Source organism: Halichoerus grypus, chromosome 7 (assembly GCF_964656455.1).
Source record: "Halichoerus grypus chromosome 7, mHalGry1.hap1.1, whole genome shotgun sequence".
NCBI classification, from domain to species: domain Eukaryota; kingdom Metazoa; phylum Chordata; class Mammalia; order Carnivora; family Phocidae; genus Halichoerus; species Halichoerus grypus.
The window spans coordinates 53,158,135-53,179,262 of NC_135718.1; the positions used below are offsets into that span (position 1 = coordinate 53,158,135).

General features: G+C 38.8%; 1 protein-coding gene across 7 annotated transcripts in view; it reads left to right on the forward strand.

Annotated features, from left to right (window-relative positions):
• Window positions 1-21,128, forward strand: part of MICU1 (mitochondrial calcium uptake 1) — a 246,921-nt gene that overhangs the window by 136,411 nt on the left and 89,382 nt on the right. For all 7 annotated transcript variants that reach the window (XM_078077609.1, XM_078077608.1, XM_078077612.1 and 4 more), the window contains one exon: window positions 18,526-18,608. In XM_078077609.1, coding sequence (XP_077933735.1) covers window positions 18,526-18,608 — 83 coding nt within the window. The remainder of the gene's footprint in view (window positions 1-18,525; window positions 18,609-21,128) is intronic.

Below are 21,128 nucleotides of genomic sequence, written 5' to 3' on the forward strand. Positions count from 1 at the left end.
TTCTTTTTTTTTTAAAGATTTTATTTATTTGACAGAGAGAGACACAGCGAGGGAGGGAACGCAAGCAGAGGGAGTGGGAGTGGGAGAGGGAGGAGCAGGCTTCCCACTGAGCAGAGAGCCCGATGTGGGGGCTCGATCTCAGGACCCTGGGATCATGACCTGAGCTGAAGGTAGATGCTTAACAACTGAACCAGGTGCCCCTAGCATCCACTTTAAATAGAATATTAAGTATTTAATAAAGAGCTACTTATTAATAAAATAAATCTAGATTCATTCTAGGCAAGATAAAGAGGTTGTTAATAATTACTATTATTAAATAATTTCCAAAAAGCCTCTGATCCTTAAAGTAGGTTAATAAGAATTGAATGAGAATACAGAAGCGTGATTATTAATGGCTTAATTCTCTGCACTAACCAACTGCAACTTTAGCTGATGGTCTTAAATCTTATAATAAAAGTCAGAGATTTTTCTCATAACTAGGTGCAGAGAAAGGTCATCCGGATTTAACAAGAATGCTACACAGCATTTATTGATTTGGATCATTCTTGCTAATGCTAAGATTCATTAGATAATGATGGTATGACTTAGGATCTGGATCTTGGCCATTGACAATTACGAAATATTTATTTTTGTGCTCTTTGTCTCCATATGTGTTCTAACGGAAGTTATTAGCACTGCACTGTGGCCTCATAACATGAAAATAATTCTAGATAGCTTAAGGAAGCAGTAATAAAACAATTATAAAAGTTGATTATTAAGCATCTTTCTTATTAGTTACTATTAATCTTCGAAAAGCCACCAGAAAAATCAAAAGCAAAAAATGCTACAGTATGTTCAGTACCTAGGAAAAGACCTAATGAGAGTCAGGCATAATTCAGTGTATTCTGATTTTGATTCCCTCTTTAGATTTTGAGGAATCAGTGGAGAAATTGAATTCAGTGATTTTCACTATAGCAGGATTTGATATACTGAGAAGTAAACCACATTCTCATTGTGACGCTTATTTCTCACAAACCTTTTGAAAAATTACAACAGCATTCAAGTGAATGTTTATATTTTATTTCTCTTGCTATTCTAAATTCAGGAGCCAGTCACAAAGTATGTGACTTGGAGATAGTGGTGCTGATCAGTGCCATTCCGTCTAATGAAAATGTTAACAGAAGTTATAGATGAAAATGTTTTTCAGCCTGAGTGATCTGTTGAAAAATTCGGGCAAGGCAGCGTACTGAGATCTATCAACAGATTTAAGGCAGTTACAAATCTTTTTTATTGGGGGGCGCCTGGGTGGCTCAGTTGGTTGGGCGACTGCCTTCAGCTCAGGTCATGATCCCGGAGTCCTGGGATCGAGCCCCGCATCTGGCTCCCTGCTCTGCAGGGAGCCTGCTTCTCCCTCTGACCCTCTCCCCTCTCATGCTGTTTCTCTCTCTCTCTCGCTCTCTGATAAATAAATAAATAAAATCTTTAAAAAAAAAAACAAATCTTTTTTATTGGGACATTGGAGTTGGGGAAGTTACAGAAAAAATTTGGTTTAGCTATTAATCTGCCTAAGCTTTTTATGTCTGAGATTACCTACCATTGCTAAATTGACATTATGAGGAGGAAGACAAAGCAGATGAAAGGATGATCTTACTCTATGTTATTTCTCTGCCTGTAAGAGATGCTTAGAATTTTAGAGATATTCATTTGCATGTTCTAAAGCCAAATCTCATTGTGTTGATTACCAGTAACTTCTTTCTCTGGCATTACCTGTTCTTAAGGTTAATGTGTTGATTTTATAATAATGCAGCTTTTTCAAAACAATAAAATAATGCTTTTAAATATATCAAATATTTATGATACTAAATTCATTTTCAGCCAGTTGTATCTGAGAACACTATGCCATTTCAGTAACCCTGGTGTTAGAGAATGTTAAAGCATTTTCATCTTTGTATCAACAACCACATAAGAATTTTAGCTCAGATGAGCAAGAAATAAGTGGTGTTTGTGTTTAACTCTCTTAGTTCTGCATATGACTATATGAGAAGATTAAAATGTTTTCTTTATCTGCAAAAGGAAGGAAGTTAGTATTTTGGGAACAATTGCTTGAGATTTCTTCTGAGGGTTCACAAGGCTAAGAGGAGAACAGAGACTAAAGAAGCAAATCATGACTTATAACAAAAATAAGACTGAAACGTATTTTGCCTGTATCTTGAGGATTTCATAATTTTACACTTTAAGGAAACTAGTTCCTATTTGCCTTTTCATACTTGTGTTTTATTTGAATTGATCCATTTTCATTTTTTGAAAATTCTAATAAAATTCTAATACTGACTTAAAATGTTACAGAAATCTGGTTAAGGGCACATGATGTCTGTAGCTCTCCTCTTTCAGGAATAATAGTCAAGCTAAGGCTGTGTTCTAAAGAAGAGGGTATGAATGAGATGGTCAGGAGTGTTTTTGTATGCTCAGTGAGCTGATGCTGCCACCATAATTATGTCTGCATACACTTTGTCCTCTCTTGAATGGCTTATGTTGGCTTTGTGCTGCTTTTCCAGGGAGTCAGTTCTCTGTGATACCTGAGATTCAGGTAGGGACTCCAGAAGAGAGAGAAGAGAGGAGGTCTCTCCTGGTTCTACTTCTCTGCTCCTTAGGCCCTTGGGAACAAAAGCCTAATAGGGGAAGCATTTGGTAAACCCAAAGGCTTCCCTCTTTCTTAGGCTGCATTTATCAATGCACTAAAAGTTCATGGAACAAGAAAAATAAAACTACAAAATAGGCTAAATTCTCTGCTTTCAAGAAAGTGCCCTCACGTATAAAATTATTTCTTTTTCTCCCTTCATTCTTCAGATCAAAACTACCTTTCTCTTAGCATACCTCAATTAGGATTTTGTGTTTTTTAAAACAAACATTAGAATTTAAAAAAAAAATTTTTTTTACATTGAATTGTGAATCATGACAACTCCAAAGATATTTGCAGGAAAATGCTTATTATTCAAAAGAATCTCTAATTAATGAAAATTTAGACAATGGATATGGTATCACTAAATAATATCTTGAAGTAGGAACTATGTCATGTGGTTTTATATCCCCAAAGTACCTAACACTGTATCTTACTAATACTATTCATTCTAAAAATATTTGAATGAAAGGATATTTGGGATGTGGCTTCTCTGAGTCCCTTTAAGTGGAATGGAGACCCAGCCACCCATCCATCTCCATACCCTTGATTACAGTGTGAAATGGACCTCAGTTTACCTTTCTTTTTTCCCTATAACAGATTACAGAAAGTTTTCCAGATTTCAGCCTCTTATAATTCTTCTATCTATCTTCCTTAAGCTCTATCCTGTTCTGTTTTTGTTCTGTTGGTAGTTGGGATTGTGCTCTAAGAATTTAGTCCTTAATAATTGATGATGTTTAAAGATCTTTGTTTATGCTCCATGAGCCCCACCTTTTCACATTGTCTCTTAGAAGTTGGACTGGAATCAAATGTATCTGTCTACCTATATAGTTGACCTTTCCCTAAAACCACAACTTAATGGTATTTGGTTATACTTAGGCTTCATTCTGTGTTGTTTACCTGTTCCTGTAACAATGTTACAAAATGCTTACTTGTTGTGCTGGGGAATTTGAGGGTGCACAAGGGAAATCAAGGCAAAAATAGTGGGTGTCCCAGAATGGTTTGCTTAATCACTACCTCTTCTTCTTCTTCTTTTTTTTTTTTAAGATTTTATTTGTTTATTTGACACAGAGAGAGAGTGCAAGAGAGCACAAGCAGGGGGAAGGGCAGAGGCAGAGAGAGAAGCAGGCTCCCCACTGAGCAGGGAGCTGGACACAGGGCTCCATTACGGGACCCTGGGATCATGACCTGAACCAAAGGCAGACGCTTAACCAACTGAGCCACCCAGGCGCCCCAGTCACTCCTTCTGAAGAAGATGTTCAACACAGTATCTGGCACATAATAAGTACTCTATGTATATTTGTTGGCTAAATAAGTATCTTAAGAATTTTTCTGAATAGTTACTTTTTTTTTTTTTAAGATTTTATTTATTTATTTGACAGAAAGAGACACAGTGAGAGAGGGAACACAAGCAGGGGGAGTGGGAGAGGGAGAAGCAGGCTTCCCGCTGAGCAGAGAGCCCGATGCGGGGCTCGATCCCAGGACCCTGGGATCATGACCTGAGCCGAAGGCAGACGCTTAATGACTGAGCCACCCAGGTGCCCCTGAATAGTTTTAGTATACATATTCATGTATACTAGTAATCCTGCCTAGTATTTAAAGCTGTTTTAAAATGATAGCTATTCTCTATGAATATATACATGATGAAATCTAGAAAATTAATTAGAATACTAAAATTTTCTATTTGGACACTAAACTGAAGAAAGAAGTAACTTTTGGGTGAATGCCAAGCCAAGTCACAGGTAAAGAAGGTCCTTCAAATTAGCATGAATTAAGTATCAAATATCCAGTCCCTTCATTAAAGCAGATAATTCTGAGCATCTATGCAGTAAGTTGTATCTTGGCATAAGCCGTCACTTTGGCTATTATTGAGCATATGGAGTGGACTAAAACCACATAGAATGAAATGAAAGTCAAGCAGATAATTTTTTTAAAGATTTTATTTTTGAGTAATCTCTATACCCAACGTGGGGCTTGAATTTACAACCCTGAGATTAAGAGTCGCATGCTTTACGGACTGAGCCAGCCAGGCACCCCTATAGATGATTATTTTTTAAGATCTTTCAAGACAGGAGTGGGGATCTGTCTCCTAGCATATGTAATTTGGGCATAAAAATAGTAACATGCATTTGAAGAAAATACATTCCTAAAGTAGAGCATGACCTTAACCAAGGGTAAAGCACTGGCATGCCTTTCAGAATCTTGCTCCCAGGAACTCTTGGGGAATCCAAGCTTTTTGACATCTCTGGCATTGAATACTCTCTGTAACACAACTGTCAAGTAACAGTGTAAGGAAGAGCAATTTAAATGAAAGACTGTTTCTGGCAGCTCTCAGAAGGTCATCCCGTAACTGAGGCTGAGATGCAGCTCAAAGACAGTTATGTACTATGTACTAGAAACATAGCTATTTCTTCTCTTCAGATGTGAAATTACAAATCTTCTTTTTTGAGAATCAGGGCTGAAATGTACTTTCTAGAAAAATGTAAATGGTAGAAAAGCAATAATTAGAAGGAATAAGTCTGTACAGCTGAAGCCTTGCTGAAGGAATTCAGATAATTTTCACAATCTTATGAATATTTTGAACTCAGGTTCTTGACATGTAGTGTTCCATATTTAAAAAAAGAAACAAAAAAAAACCTTGCCGATTGACATTAAATAACTAAATCACATGGAGATGCAGTAAAGAATAAAGAGTTCCCTTTATAGCCATTGCAGAGTCTGTATGTAATGATGGTAGGCTCATGTAGTTTCTTTCATTGTTTTAGGAGTTCCAAATAAAAGCCAGACTAAGTAAATGTGAATTTTAAGTGTGTTTTAAGAATATACGTTACATTTCTAAATGTTTTTTTCATTATGGTCAGAATTTATTCGGCACCTGTGTGGTTCAGTCAGTTAAGTGTCTGACTCTTGATCTCACCTCAGGTCTTGATCTCAGTGTCATGAGTTCAAGCCCTGTGTTTGGGCTCCACGCTGGGTGTGGAGCCTACTTAAAAAAAAAAAAAATTTTTTTTTATTAGAGTAAGAACATGGGTCTTCTAATCAGATCCTCCCAGTAAGTGCTGCTAGGAATAGCAACTTAACTCCTGCCCCCTACCCCCTGTAGTCATGGTGTCCCGGCTATCCTGTGACTGACTATAGACCAGTAATCACAGATATTATGGGTTTGTCTAGGAGCTATACAAGGTTTAGGCATCATGGCTGTACCTTGCATCTTGGGCAGCTTTATCCCCCATCTGCCCTACAGTTAGACTAGCTGAGACTTGGGCTCAGTCCTCAAAACTACATGAGGTGAATGAAATTTTTTCTAAACTGAGATCAGTCTCAAAGGTGAAGTCCTTTAGACTTCTGAGAAACTGGGGTAAAGATTAGGGTTCATTACCTCTTTTGGGGGGCAATTAGTTGTTCCTCCTCTCATTTGACTACCAAATTCATAGTGTACCCCAAACCATTTGTGCATCAGAATTTGGAATGGTTTTGGGTAACTATGAATTTGGTTGTCAGATGAGAGGAGTTGCTTCAGTTTCACCCCACCCAGAGACCAGCAAAACTGAGATATACAGAGTTAGCTAGGAACAAGGAAGAAAGGCAGGGAGACAACTATCAGCCATAGTGTGGGAATGACCGGGACTCCCAGTGATGTGCCCTGTGGAAGACCCCAGCAGCTTTTGCCACTGAAGACACTGATGGCCAGCACAGCTACCACATACTTCTGTAGATTTCACAGGTTTTCTCCCCCAAAATGTTCATATTCACTGATGCCAGCCACCCTCCCTCTCCCATTCTCCACTGGAGCCTGGGACCTGCACCAGCAGCCAGCCCAAGCCTCTGCGGCTGCACAAATGCAAGACTCCAGCCTAGACCCCTACAGTTAATCCCCACCACTGTGTGTGCACTCAGAGCTGACCCCTTCAGCTGTGCTCTTGCATACTGCTGATCTCATGCTCTTCACTGGCCTGCATTGTGGTGTTTGAACCTGTGGCAAGATCCTGTAGCCATGGAAGTACAGGGTTAATTCATCAAGAGGATATAACAGTTTTAAATACACATGCATCCAACTTTGGAACACTTAAGTATATCAAATAAAGATCTGAAGGGAGTAAGTGACAATAAATTAATATTAGGGGACTTCAATATTCAGTATTCAATATTCCACTTTCAACAATTTTTTATCTTTATTATTTTTTTATATATTTCTTACAAATAACATGGCTTGATCCAATCTGGGAGCATTTTGTCTTTTAGTAGAGGAATTTAGTTCATTTAACTTTGTTGTGATTTATTTGGTCTTCTTTCACCTCATGTTTCTATGCTTCCTTGCTATTTTTTTCTTTTAAACTTTTGTTCTAGGCGTTGCAGCTTTCATGGAGCTTTTATAGCAGTTTGTATTTTAGAAGGCCTCTTTCTCCTTTTTGTTTCTTTTAGTCTTGGGTGGTGTTTTGGTTACCCCCTGAGGTATTTACATTTCAAAGACATGCTAAGATTTACATCTTCAAGGGACCTAGAAAGAAGCTCTTAGGCGTATTAGTGCCTTTTGGCTGCTTTTGGCAGTCCCAATTAAAATGTTGTAGCACCACCATGTGATTCGAGGGGGCACACTAGAAATAATTCTCTGGACTCAGGGTCAAATGGGACCTCTTTTAAGGGTTGGAAATGAAGGAGGGGGTCATTTGGGTCACTGTGGTCATGGAAATGATAAACCCATTGGACCATGCCAATTTTGCACAGCAGGACATGGGCTTTATCTTAATGTTTTCTATTCATTGTGATCCTTAGCATTGATCACTGTGATGGAAGGATGGGCAAGGAGAGCCAGGCAATAAATGAGGAGAGGGAGGGCCCTGGTATGAGTATCAGTGGTTCTAGGGGACTTCTCCTTCCCCTTTCCTTCTCCCTCCCTGCTAGAGGCCTCAGTAACCCAGTCATCTATTCCCCTGGTGGCAAGGATGCCTCCTGAGATGTGTTTCTCACTTCTGCCCTGTTCAGGGAAAAACTGATGGGGCTCAGGATTTGTAGTATCTTGGAGGAAACAAGCATATAGCCCAGATAGATCTTCAGGACAGTTATGGATTTTAGGGTCTTTAGAGGTACTGTCCAGTTGACACATTTGGGCAGCTGTGACTAACAATTCAGAGCCCTTTCAAACAAATAAGAAAACCTGCAATAGCCAGTTAGTTCCCCTCTCTGTTTCCTGCTCCCTAAAATTTTAAAGGTTTGAATTTCAGTTAAGGTATAGTTTTTTATCTCAGTATCTACTTCTAGATTTTTTTTTTTCCTGTGACCTTAATCTTATGTGTTATTGGGGTGCCTGGGTGGCTCATTTGTTAAGCGTCTGCCTTCGGCTCAGATCATGATCCCAGGGTCCTGGGATTAAGCCCCACATCGGGCTCCCTACTCTTCAGCAAGCCTGCTTCTCCCTTTCCCACTCCCCCTGCTTGTGTTCCTGCTCTCGCTAACTCTCTCTCTCTGTCAAATAAATAAATAAAATCTTAAAAAAAAGAAAAAATCTTATGTGTTATTACCAGAAATTTTTGGATGACATCACTGTGAGCCTTCTTCATAGGTGCCTGCTTCTTTTTTCAGGGTGTCCCAAGAGACCTCTCCACGATTGAGGTCTGCCTCCACTCAGGTGATATGCAAAGGGTCTTTGGGAAAAGACCCTAGGCCTCTGGAGTGTGATACCAGAGTCTTGGCATGTTGTTGTATACATGACATTGAATAACATCCAGGAAGCGTCAGTGGGGTTTTGCATTTATCAAAGAGCTGGCATCCCTTCTTGGGGTTCTTAGGAGATGCTGGCTGGCACCAGGTGGTCAGGACATTTATCTTTATCTGTTAATTTTTTTAGCAACATCACACCAGGGATTGGACCCATAATACCCTGTTGGGTCAGTGAATGAAGAGCAACAGTAGTAAGTGAAGTAGTGATACAAAGACCGTAGGCCTGTTGTATTTTCTCTGTTGTATTTTTCCTCTGGTTGTGCCACTGGTTTCCATTTGCAAGGCTATTTCACTCTTCTGGGGAAGGACATAGAGTCCTGGTATGGCCCTCTGGCTCCCTGGTCAAAGGTGGAGGTCTCCCATCCTCACGAATGGCAATCTTTGCCTTGTGCCTTTAGCCTAGAGCCTCTCCTCGGGCAGTGACAAAAGCCTTGTGATCCAGTTAACGCTCCTTAACTGGCCTTGGCCTTGAGGCTTGGAGTACCCTGATGCACATTGATAGTCAATTAAGGCCCTTGTAATTAGTAGTCTGATAGTCTTGTTAGACCAGATGGCTTTGATCATGCTGCTCTGGGGAGATAGTTGGATTATTACAGCAGATCTGACGTTTTGGGGTGGCTACCCCAGGCAACACAGGACAGAAGGCAAGATGAGAAAGCACGTGGCAGCCTGACAGACCCCCACCCCCACCCCCCCAGCAAGCAGCGCTCATTTCTCAGATGGTGTTACCTCCTGAATTAGGTAGTTAGTGGGCAAGTTGCAGGTAGAGGGCATTCCCCTCAGTTAACTGCACAGACAATCATGCATTTCTGGGGCCTATTTCAGTTGTTTTGCTGAGGCCTTAGCTTCGGCATCATAGAAACGAACTCAGTCACCTAGAAATGCCTTGGGAGCACTCATCTGGGCCCGGTGAGCTTCCACAGACATCTCCCCTTTCCAAAACAATGTTATGACTAGACCGACCCTGTGGTTCTTACTGTAATTGCAAGATGCCCTTCAGCAACAACTATCAGGAAACTTTGAAAAAAAAATAAAGGTTTATTACTTAAAAGACCTGGAAATTACACGGCACACCTAGGCCCGCACAGTGAGCGAGGTCACAGGTAGAGAGTGCCGAGGGTACACTGGCCTGGGGTTCTGCTTTTATTGGACTTGAGGGTAGGGGCCCAGGGTTTCACAGGCTTACTGTTCATTGGTGAATTTAAAACATAAGAGTCAGGGGGTGCCTGGGTAGCTCAGTGCGTTAAGCATCTGCCTTCAGCTAGGGTCATGATCTCAGGGTCCTGGGATCGAGCCCCATATTGGGTTCCCTGCTCAGCGGGGAGCCTGTGTCTCCCTCTGCCCCTCCACGTCGTCCTGCTTGTGCGTGTGCTATCTCTCGTAAATAAATAAATAAATAGAACCTTTTTTTTTTTTTAAAGATTTTATCTATCTATTTGACAGAGAGACAGCGAGAGTAGGAACACAAGCAAGGGGAGTGGGAGAGGGAGAGAGAGAAGCAGGCTTCCTGCTGAGTGGGGAGCCTGATGCGGGGCTCGATTCCAGGACCCTGGGACCATGACCCGAGCTGAAGGCAGACGCTTAACCGACTGAGCCACCCAGGCACCCCTAAAAAAATTTTTTAATTTAAAATAAATAAATAAAAAAAAACATAAGAGCTAGAATTTAAAGTTGGGGAAAAGACAAGTGGCCCAAATGGTTAGTGATCAAAATCACCCACAATCTCTAAAACAAAGGAGCCTCCATGCAGGGAGGTGGCCCAGCTCTGTCTAGTCGCGTAGCTGGCAATATGTCTGTTTGAGACAGCCATCTTTGAAGTGCATGCCGTGGCCACCAAAGCTTAACACACTTGCATTACAAAAAAGACAGCTGTCAGGGCTTACAATACAGGTCGCATTTGAATTAAATTATAAGTGTGTGTGTATCTTGGAGAGTGGGGGGCAACATGACTTTTATCCAGGATGAAGTCATCCATTTCTCTTGATGTTTTAGAAGTTGAGAAATGTAGCTTCCTTTCACTTTCTTCTCTCTACTCAGTTTTTACAATTTTAATAATCTGGCATTTTTTTATTCCATATTATTTCTTTAAATGACTTTACATTGCATATTTTCTCTTTCAGGGATATTTCTTACACTTGATTACTATACATTTTACATTTTGGCAGAATAGCCAAGAGTGCATGCACTAGGGGCCTGCCTGGATTTGAATTCTGGCTCAGTGACCCTGGACACACTGTACCTTAGTTTACTCTTCTTTAACAAGGGATGGGTATAATAGTACAATGTCATGGAGCAGTTGGGAGGATTAAATAATTCATATAAAGTACCTGTACATAATAAATGTCATGCCAGTTGCCATGATTATTATTGTATTAATAACCATTATTTAAGCTTAACTCTGTTATACTGATTTTATTACTCACTTAATTTATTGCTCACTTCTTAATTGATTTCATCTTCCCTGTCTTTATTTCTTTGATTGATTTTTGTTGTTGGCTAAAGAATTTCCTCAACCGGGGATTGTAAATTTTTTCTTAAAGGGCATGATAAATATTTTAGGCTTGCTGGCCAAGACGACTACTGCTACTTAACTACTAAAGTCTCTGTTGCCACTACTCACCTCTACGTAGCTTATAGCTCAAAAGCAGCCATAGACAGTACATAAACCAGTGGCTAGCCAGGAGGACATAGTTTACTGACCCTTGCCCAAGACTTTGTTTCTGTTTTTTTGTGTAATCTTATTAAGGTATGTGGATTATACAATTTCAAAGCCCTTGCATGCCCGAGAATATCTTCTGTCACTAATGTAGGTAAATGATGACTTCATGTGTATGTAACTCTTAGATGACAACTGTTTTCCCTCAAGATTTTATAGAACTTGCTCTGTAGTGTTCAAGTGTTGCAGACAATTATGATACGACCTGATACTTCTTTTTTTATGATAACTAATGTTTTTTTCCTCCTGGATGGCTGAGGATTTCTGTTTTCTTTTTCTTTGTCCTTGGCATTTGTCATTTCACCAGGTGAACTATTTTTCTGTTCTGTGTTAAAACAACAAGGCTAAGGAGAAAAACTAGATTCATGTACCATGAACTTTGGCTATTTCAGATTGCTTTATTGTCTGTTTTCATCCACTAAGGACATTTTCTGTATAGTATATAGTATTCCAAAAGTTAGCAATGAAAATTGTTTATTTTATAATTTTGACTTGCATATGATGTAATATGGTATTTTAAGTGGCAGAATGTTCACTATTTTGTATTATATAGTTTGGTTCCTGTTTAATGGAAGCATACAGCTGCATAACCACAGAAAACACGTTCAGGAGTGGCGCCTGGGTGGCTCAGTCGGTTAAGCATCTGCCTCTTGGTTTCGGCTCAGGTCATGATTTCAGGGTTGTGAGATTGAGCCCCGCATCCAGCTCTGTGCTTAGCTGAGAGTCTACTTGAGATTCTGTCTCCCTCTCCCACTGCCCGCCCCCCGACCCTGCCCTCTCTCACTCTTTCAAATAAATAAATAAATAAATAAATAAAATCTTTTTTTAAAAAAAAGAAAACATTCAGGAAACAGTCTAATTAAATTACCCTTCTTTGAGCATATTAAATCACGAAATGGTAAGGAACTAAAATTTATAGTATAGTCAAAGTCATTATAGTTTTTTAAATTATAATTCTAGCACAATCCACAGAAAAAAAAAACCTTGATTTTAACTTTATTTCATAACACAGTGTCTGTGTTATTTCACAGTAACTGGTTATGAACCAGTTATACTCCATGTGGATTTTTTAAATTTGCCATTCCATATCTTGTATTTCAAGAATAATTGTTTGCCCGATTTCAGAGCAGAATGCCATAGTTATTCTCATCAATTCCATTGACTTCAAATGGCAAGAATAATAGTGGATATTTTGGTCAGTAGATAATTCTATAAGACAAAGATGAGGGAAAGCCTGACGATGGGACTTCTGAGTTGAAGCAGAAAGTATAATAGTTAAATTTTTGAGCCACTGATATTCTCATTATGCCCTGCTTCACATAAATATGCCTTGATACCCAGTTAACTGTGTATAAAAATTAAATGTAAAATACATAACTTTATAAAAAGAAGTTTTTGTACTTACCTTTGTACTTAACTTTTCTCATTCTTTCTTTTATATTTTTCAAATATTTGCAGCCCTTTTTATTAGCTATAGTGTTAACGTGACACTTGCCATGAAGCTATTAGAAAATGCTGAAAAGCTAACATTATCATATTTACTTCCTATACAATAGTTACTAAGATTAATAAAATCAGATTTATAAGGGAGGTTATTGATGAAAAGAAAATCAATCTGCTGCTGCTTAAGTGTGTTTAAAATAATTCCTAGGATATTTTCATTTTGTATAGCACCCTTCTTCTGAAGCTAAATCATCCCAAGGAAATGCACAACTACAACACATTATACTGTGGGAACTTTTCCCCTCTCTGTATAAAAGACAGAAAGATTTCTTTCAGACTGCATATTAACCATCATACCTAGAAGAATTCAGGGAGGGGTACTGTTTTGAAATCCAGTCTTACAGGTTTTTCTCCCCTCTTTCCCCAAGCCTAATGTTATATAGAAAGCAAGACACTATGCCTTCATATAAGAGGAATGCTAGTATGTTAATCAGCAAAGAAGCAATCCGGTTGTTTCTAGAAAGGATACGTCATTCCAGAATTAACTACATTTAAGATATTCTGCATTCATGGGAGACATTGACCATCTGAAGTACCCCAGGGGAGGACTGTTGAATGCTGAATTCTAGAAGCAAGTTCTGAAAAACCCTAATAGAGACAAGATAATATGTTTTTATGTGTTCAGAAGGCCATCATAGAGACAAGGAAGCAGATTTATGTTTTTATGTCTGTAGAAACTTAAGCTAGGACAGTTTGTGGGAGCTACACAAAATTAGATTTGTATTCTGTATGAGAAGAAAAGCTCATTACAGCCAACAATGGTTAGACTTCAGAAGTGGTGACCTCTCTCTCTCAGAAATAATCAGAGGCTGTGTGATCATCCTTACAAATTCAGTAGGCAAGTTCATCATTAGAGGTTCATCATAATCTAAAGGTTTTTTTCCTAACTCAGAGTTCTCTGACATTGCATATTAATTACCTTATTTATCCTATAGCATCATTTTAGAACAAGAATAGTGCAGGTAGGAATTCTGTGGTAGGAGAATCAAACCAACAGGAAATAAGAATCTAACCTATTCATGTTTTTGTTTTTTGGTTTTTGTTTTTTTTTTCTGACAGAGAGAGGGAACACAAGCAGAGGGTGTGGGAGAGGGAGAAGTAGGCTTCCCGCAGAGCAGGGAGCCCGACACAGGGCTCGATCCCAGGACCCTGGGATCATGACCCGAGCCGAAGGCAGACGCTTAACAACTGAGCCACCCTGGCACCCCTAACCTATTCATGTTTTTGTTTATTCCATCAGTACTACCAAAAAAAGATTTTAAGGCATAATGACTCATGTTGTTAGAAGAGCTAGAATTAGAGCCCTAGTCTTGTGCCTTTGCTGTTAAAAAACAGTAAGTGAAACAGTCATGAAAGTTTTGAGACAGCTAGTGTCATTTCTGTCTGATATTTGACTTACTACACATAGACAAAGATGCTTTTTTTCTTATTACTAAAATGAAGCAGAAAAATCTATTGCGCTTCCAGGAACAATCTAGAGTCGTTATTGTTATCACTATTGTTAATGGTAGACTAATATAAACACAGATTCTTAACTAGAACAGACCTAATGCATCTCCATTTCCTAGTAGCAAAGATTGTCATGGAATTCTGAGTAAAAGATGTACAGTAATGAACTTTGTATAGAATCTTACTGTTTTAATCAGTTCCAACATATGCTGTCATTTTGGAAATCATTGTAGAGGAAGTAGATTATGTTGTTAACACAGTGGGAGAAAACTTCACCGTTCACTCTGTCAGTAGCCTGGGATTCAAAAGAATTCCTCTCTCAGTTCCTTTCTGTGGAAATTGATTGTGAGTTAGCAGAAACCCTGGGTATGTTAAAGCTTTCCAGAAGAGCTAGATCTAAAAATTACACTGAGGGACACCTGGGTGGCTCAGTTGGTTGAGCATCCAACTCTTGATTTTGGCTCAGGTCATGATCTCAGGGGTCCTGGGATCGAGCCCCACATCAGGCTCCATGCTCAGCAGGGAGTCTGCTTCAGGATTCTCTCCCTCTGCCCCTCCCCCTGTTCTCTCCTTCTCTCCCCCTCTCTCTCAAATAAATAAATAAATCTTTGAAGAAAAAAAAAAAATATATATATATATATATATATATTACTCTGAAGCCTACATTTAAAGGGAGACAGGGAAGTACAAGAGAACATGATCAGGAGATGAAGATTGAACAGGCTGAGAGAACCACTCCTGGAAGGACCTTTCCTGATAGACTGGTAAGGCCTAACTGAGAGCATGCAAGGCTGCAGCCCTGACTTGCTTTATCGTGATCAGCGCACTAGAAGCTCAGCCTCTAGAGTAGTGTCAATGCATTTACTTTAATGAACACTCTGTGTAGCTCCATATAAAGCAAATCCCGTGTTTGAAAGTAAGCCAGGATCAAGAGATATAGAAAGCTCAAGAAGTACAGCATGTGCTTTGTTTGGTAAAATGAATTTAACCTTCATTGTAGGAGGACATATAAACTATGATTTGCTAATATAACTCGTTCAGTCATTTAAATGATGACTGTACCTTCACAAAACTCACAGGACAGTAAGAATAAAATATAATGGTAAAGCTAAATTTTTAAGCACTCTGTGCACCCTCTGTAATCAGTAGAGCTAGGGAATGGGAATGCTGCTTTAATTCTTGAGCTTTAATTCAACATACTGACTGGCTCTTGCCAAATTTTTCCCTATTTCTCTTCATTAGGACTGTATTCCTCCTGATGCCATCACCTCTGTCACTGCTTTCTTTTTCCTTCCTTTTTTTTTTTTTTAAAGGTTATTTATTTGACAGAGACACAGCGAGAGAGGGAAAAGCAGGCTTCCCGCTGAACAGGGAGCCCGATGCGGGGCTCAATCCCAGGACCCCGGGATCATGACCCGAGCCCAAGGCAGACGCTTAATGACTGAGCCACCCAGGCGCCCCTCTCCTTCCTTTTATCTTAAATATTGGCTTTCAGCTGCACTCTACCCTTTCCTCCACCTTCTCCTTAACCCTCACTTCTCTGTGGGCACCCTCACTTAAGGCTCTGTGTACCAGCAACTGCCAGCTTTCACCTCTCTTTTTTTTAAAGATTATTTATTTATTTGACAGAGAGACAGCTAGAGAGGGAACACAAGCAGGGGGAGCGGGAGAGGGAGAAGCAGGCTCCTAGCTGAGCAGGGGGCCCAATGCGGGGCTCAATCCCAGGACCCTGGGATCATGACCTGAGCCGAAGGCAGATGCTTAATGGCTGAGCCACCCAGGCGCCCCAACTTTCACCTTTCTTGTCTCACCTATAGACCCATGTTTCTCACTCTCTCAGCATTTTCATCTGAACAGGCTTGGACCCCTTGAATTCAGCAGGCCTGCTCTGAATTAATTCCTTTTATTTCTCAAACCTTTTACATTTGTTTTAGCTCTCGGTTAATGACTAATGACGTGCAAGCTACCCAGTAGCCTATGGCAGTCATGCTGTCAGCCTTTTTTACTCTCAACTCTTCACAGCTAATTAATCATTAAGTTGCATAATTTTGCCTCCTTATTTCAGATTTGTTTCTTCCTCTCCATTACCACTGCCATCACCTCAGTTCACATTTTCAACCTTTACAAGAGCTTCCATGATCTTCTCTGAAGCTGGTTCTTCTTTTTCAACTCATCCTTCAATTCACTCTGTAGCCAGAGAAATCATTTATAAATGCCTGTTTGATGGTGTTACTCCCCCACTGAAAACTTTCAGCAGCTCCATATTTTCTGCAGGTATCTACAAGGAATAGGCAAGTAATGTATTTCAGTGAAGTGGGCAAAGTGTAAGACCATAGGGGAGAATAGGAGATGCATTCCTGCCTAAAGCAATTCATATTCAGAATTTTTAAAAACAGGTGACAAACCTGAGAATCTAAAGGTGCCTGTGGGTTTCCAGTTAGTGCAGCCAAGCCTAACGTATGAACATGGCATATGCAATGTTTCTCTTATGTCAGGTATGTCCTTGAAATGAACAGCTTGGAACTCAGCTATTGCAGACTGATGTAATCAGTGAGTCATGTTTTGGTTTTTGTTTTTCTAGGTTAAAACATACCAGAATAGAGTATGTGTTTATTATTGTTCAGAACCACTGTCTTACTATTGGATGCCATGGAGCATAATGAAAAAGTTTATTGCCTTTGGATTCAGCATTGACCTAGGTTCACTTACCATTTCTGCCACATATTAGCTATACAATTTTGAGCTAGTCATGTGTGGCTTTGAGCCCCAGCTTCCTACTCTCTTTAAAAAATAAATTAAAACTTTCAGGGTTGAGCATACAAAATCAGATAATTATGAAACTTTAAATTATTGAGCTCAATGCTTGGCATAGTAACTCTTCAGTAAAAGCACCCAGACAAGTAGGAAAAATTTAAGAAGTCACAGTAAGTATACAAAAATCTAAATCCCCCTAAGTGTATCCTTTGCAACAATTTGTACTTGTGACCCAAAAAAGTGCAAGCCCGTTGGAAGCCATTATCAAGTGAGGCAGGCAATTGGAAGCTGACAAGCACATGATTCACCCAGGCAACTAAAAAGCAGGAGCTCACCAGCCTAGCTGGCTAGCTAGCTGAAAATGGAATTTAACCCTACAGGATGTTACTATTGACAAATTCATAAGCAAGATGGGAATATGGATTCTCTGCAACTGTGGATAATGTACTAAGCCCTTTTTACTTTTTTTTGTCTACATATAATCTTTAAATTTTTAAATAAAAGTTATGTTAACTGAAAATCTAATTCAATAGTATTAGCATATATAGGATTTTTTATTTTGGTTTATTCTCCACGTCTATATAAATTTCAAGTACCAAAGGAAGGAAGTAAACAATATTGTTTACCAGAACATTTGGCATGGTAAGGAAGAAGGGACATTACATTTTATTCTAATGTAAAAGTATATTAATTATATTTATATTATACTGATTGATCTAGGAGCTCTAAAACGTCTTGAAGAGTTTTTACCATTCATTTAAGGGAAAGAAAATATATACATCCATCTTCTCAAGCTTTGCATTTTTCACTTTATTTTTAAACTCAGCTTTATTTTAGCATTTACATATACTTTGCTTAGTAATTTGTATACCCAGCTGACATGGTTGAAATAGGCTGGGTAGCTACCAGTATGCTTTCTGCCTATAGATAATAACCTGATGGCTGAATGACATCTGCTGGACTCCTGATTGCACTTAAAATGGAGAGACTAGAAAGACCAAAGTAGAATCTAGCTGGTTTTATTTTTTTTAAAGATTTTTATATTTTATTTTAGAGAGAGGGAATGCACACACATGCATGTGTACACGTGCGTGCGCGTGTGTGTGTGTTGGGGGGTGGGTGGGTGAGTGAGGGAAGGGGCAGAGGGAGAGGGAGAGAAGCAGACTCCCGGCTGAGCCTGGAATCCGATGCTGGCCAATCTCACAACCCAGAAATCACAATCTGAGCCGAAACCAAGAGCCGGGCGCTCAGTCGACTGAGCCATCCAGGTGCCCCCAAATCTAGCTATTTTTAAAAATGCAAGACAAAGACTTAGAGTTTCAGCCTCTTACTTTGCAGTAGTATGTCTCACCCCAAGCTGACTTTCATGCCCAGATAAATAATGCTATATTTAAGTAACAGAGCAACATTAATATGATACAGTTAAGAGGATGGTTTCTAATAAAGCAAAGCTGAAGTATATAGCAGATTAGTGTTGAAACTCAAGAGACAAGTGCTATCTTAATGGCCATAGTCAAGTTTCTCTTTTGGTTTTAAGGAGTATCACTACAAATTAATCTAGATAAATATGGTGGCATTCTGTGACTTGATAATACTTTGTGTTTAACCATCTGTTTTTCTTAAAGGAACGATTTTTTATTTTTAGTCAGTGCCTTCTAAATACTTTTCTTTCTCCCCCCTCCCTCTTCTCTTCCTTCCCTCCTATCCTTTCCTTCCTTTCTACTTGGAGCTCCTCAGAGAAATTTTGAAATCGCCTTCAAGATGTTTGACTTGAATGGAGATGGAGAAGTAGACATGGAGGAGTTTGAACAGGCAAGTTGTTCTGGAAAGTTCCTTTAAGTACATTAATATTTAATACATTTTCATGTATCTTGGAGTTATTTTGGTCTTGGTCAGCATACTCAGATGCTATCCAGTTTTTGAAGTACCTAATGTGTCATTTAAAAAAATCGTCCTCACTTTTAACAAGTGGGTTTTATTTGTTTGTTTTTACTCTAAATGTAAGGAATTATTTGAGCATATGATTAAGATCAAAGTTCTTCTGATTCCCCAACATGAATTAGACTTTGACGCTGAGAGGAAGAATTATGGCTATTCAATCATGTGTTTAGTCAGTGCTTATTAAACAGCTCCTTTGTGCCAGGTAGTTCCAGAATATAAGGATGTTCTGAAAGGATTTCTATAGGAGAAGGAAAAATGATGCCATGCCTTTGACTGTAGCAGGTCCAAGCCATAGATGTATACAGTTTCTGATGAATCCTAGGAAGAGACTACATTTCCATAAAATTTCTATCATTGGTGGGCCATGATACCTCTTTAGATTCAATGATTATGATTGTCAGAATGGCTTCAAAACAAAACAAAAAATATATATATGGATGTGTAAGAGAAAGCATTTTGTATTTAAAATAAGGAATGTAGCAAAAAGGAAATGGGAGAAAGTATGAGGTACAGTATATCTTTAAATAAATTCACAGAGACAAATATTTTTAAATACCTGGAGACATTTATTCAAATCTGCTTGCTGTGTCCATTGAATACCTTCACTTTTCCATAATCCTGCACTTTACTGGTATTGCCCGGTGGCCTCAAATGATTATACAAAGAACTTATTTTGCTATTTTTAAAATTTTATTTTATTTGAAGAGGGGATAGGGCTAATTTTATTTTCACTTGGACTTTAGTTGAGAAACACAATTTACCCCCCCACACCCCCCCTTTTTTTTTTTTTTTGAGTTTTTATTTTAGTTCCAGTTAGTTAACATACAATGTGATATTAGTTTCAGGTGTACAGTATAGTGATTCAGAACTTCCATACATCACCCTGTGTTCATCACAAGTGCATCTTTAATCCACATATTCAACCCATCCCTGGATTTTATTTTATATAAAACTATTTAATTCTATTTTTATTGAGATATTATTGACATAACATTGTATTAGTTTTAGGTGTAAAACATGATTTGATCTGTGTATATATTGCAAAGTGATTACTACAATAATTTTTTTTCTTTTTCTTTTTTTTTTTTTAAGATTTTATTTATTTATTTGACAGATAGCGAAAGAGGGAACACAAGCAGGGGCAGAGGGAGAGGGAGAAGCAGGCTTCCCGCGGAGCAGGGAGCCCCATGCGGGGCTCAATCCCAGGACCCTGGGATCATGACCTGAGCCAAAAGCAGATGCTTAACCGACTGAGCCACCCAGGCGCCCCGTTACAATTTTTTTTTCTTGTGATGAGAATTTTTAAGATCTACCCTCTTAACTTTCAAATTTACAATACAAAACAGTGAATTATAATCACCATGCTGTACATTAATCCCCAGGACTTATTTGTCTTATAACTGGAAGTTTATACCTTTAGACCACCTGCACCCATGGGGACCCCCTGCCTCTGTCAACCAACAATCTCTTCTCTGTGTCTATGAGTTTGGCCTTTTTTTTTTTTTTTAAGATTATATATATATAAGTGAAATCATACAGTATTTGTCTGTCTTTGTCTGACTTATTTCATGTAGCATAATGCCCTCAAGGTCCATCCATGTTAATCACAAATGGCAGAATTGTCTTCTTTTTTATGGCTGAATAATACTCCATTATATATATACACCACATTTTCTTCATCCATCCATCCATTGGTGGACACTGACGTTGTTCCCATATCTTGACTATTGTAAATAATGTTGCAATGAACATGGATGGGTGCAGGTATCTCTTTGAGGTAGTGATTTTCTTTCCTTCTTATAACTACCCAGAAATGAAATTGCTGGATCATGTGGTAGTTCTATTTTTAATATAATTTTCAGGGGAACCTCCATACTGTTTTCCATAGTGGCTGCATCAATATACATTCCCAACAATAGTGCACAAGGGTTCCCTTTCCTCCACATTCTAGCCAACACTTGTTATTTTTTGTCCTTTTGATAGTAGCCGTTCTAATAGGTGTGAGGTGTTAACTCATAGTTTTGATTTCCATTTTCCTGATGATGAGTGATACTGAGCACTTTTCATGTACCTACTGGCCATCTGTATGACTTCTTTGGAAAAATGTCTATTCAGATCCTCTGCCTCGGGGGTATAGCTCAGGTAGAGCATTTGACTGCAGATCCTCTGCCCATTTTTAAATAAGATTGTTTGGGTTTTGTTACTGAGTTGTAGGAGTTCTTTAATATTTTGGATATTAACCCTTTATGAGATATATGATTTGCAAATATTTTCTCTGATTCAGTGGGTTGCCTTTTTCATTTTGTGGATAATTTCCTTTGCCATTCAGAAGCTTTTTAGTTTGTCATCCCACTTGTTTGTATTTGCATTTGTTGCATTTGCTTTTGTGTC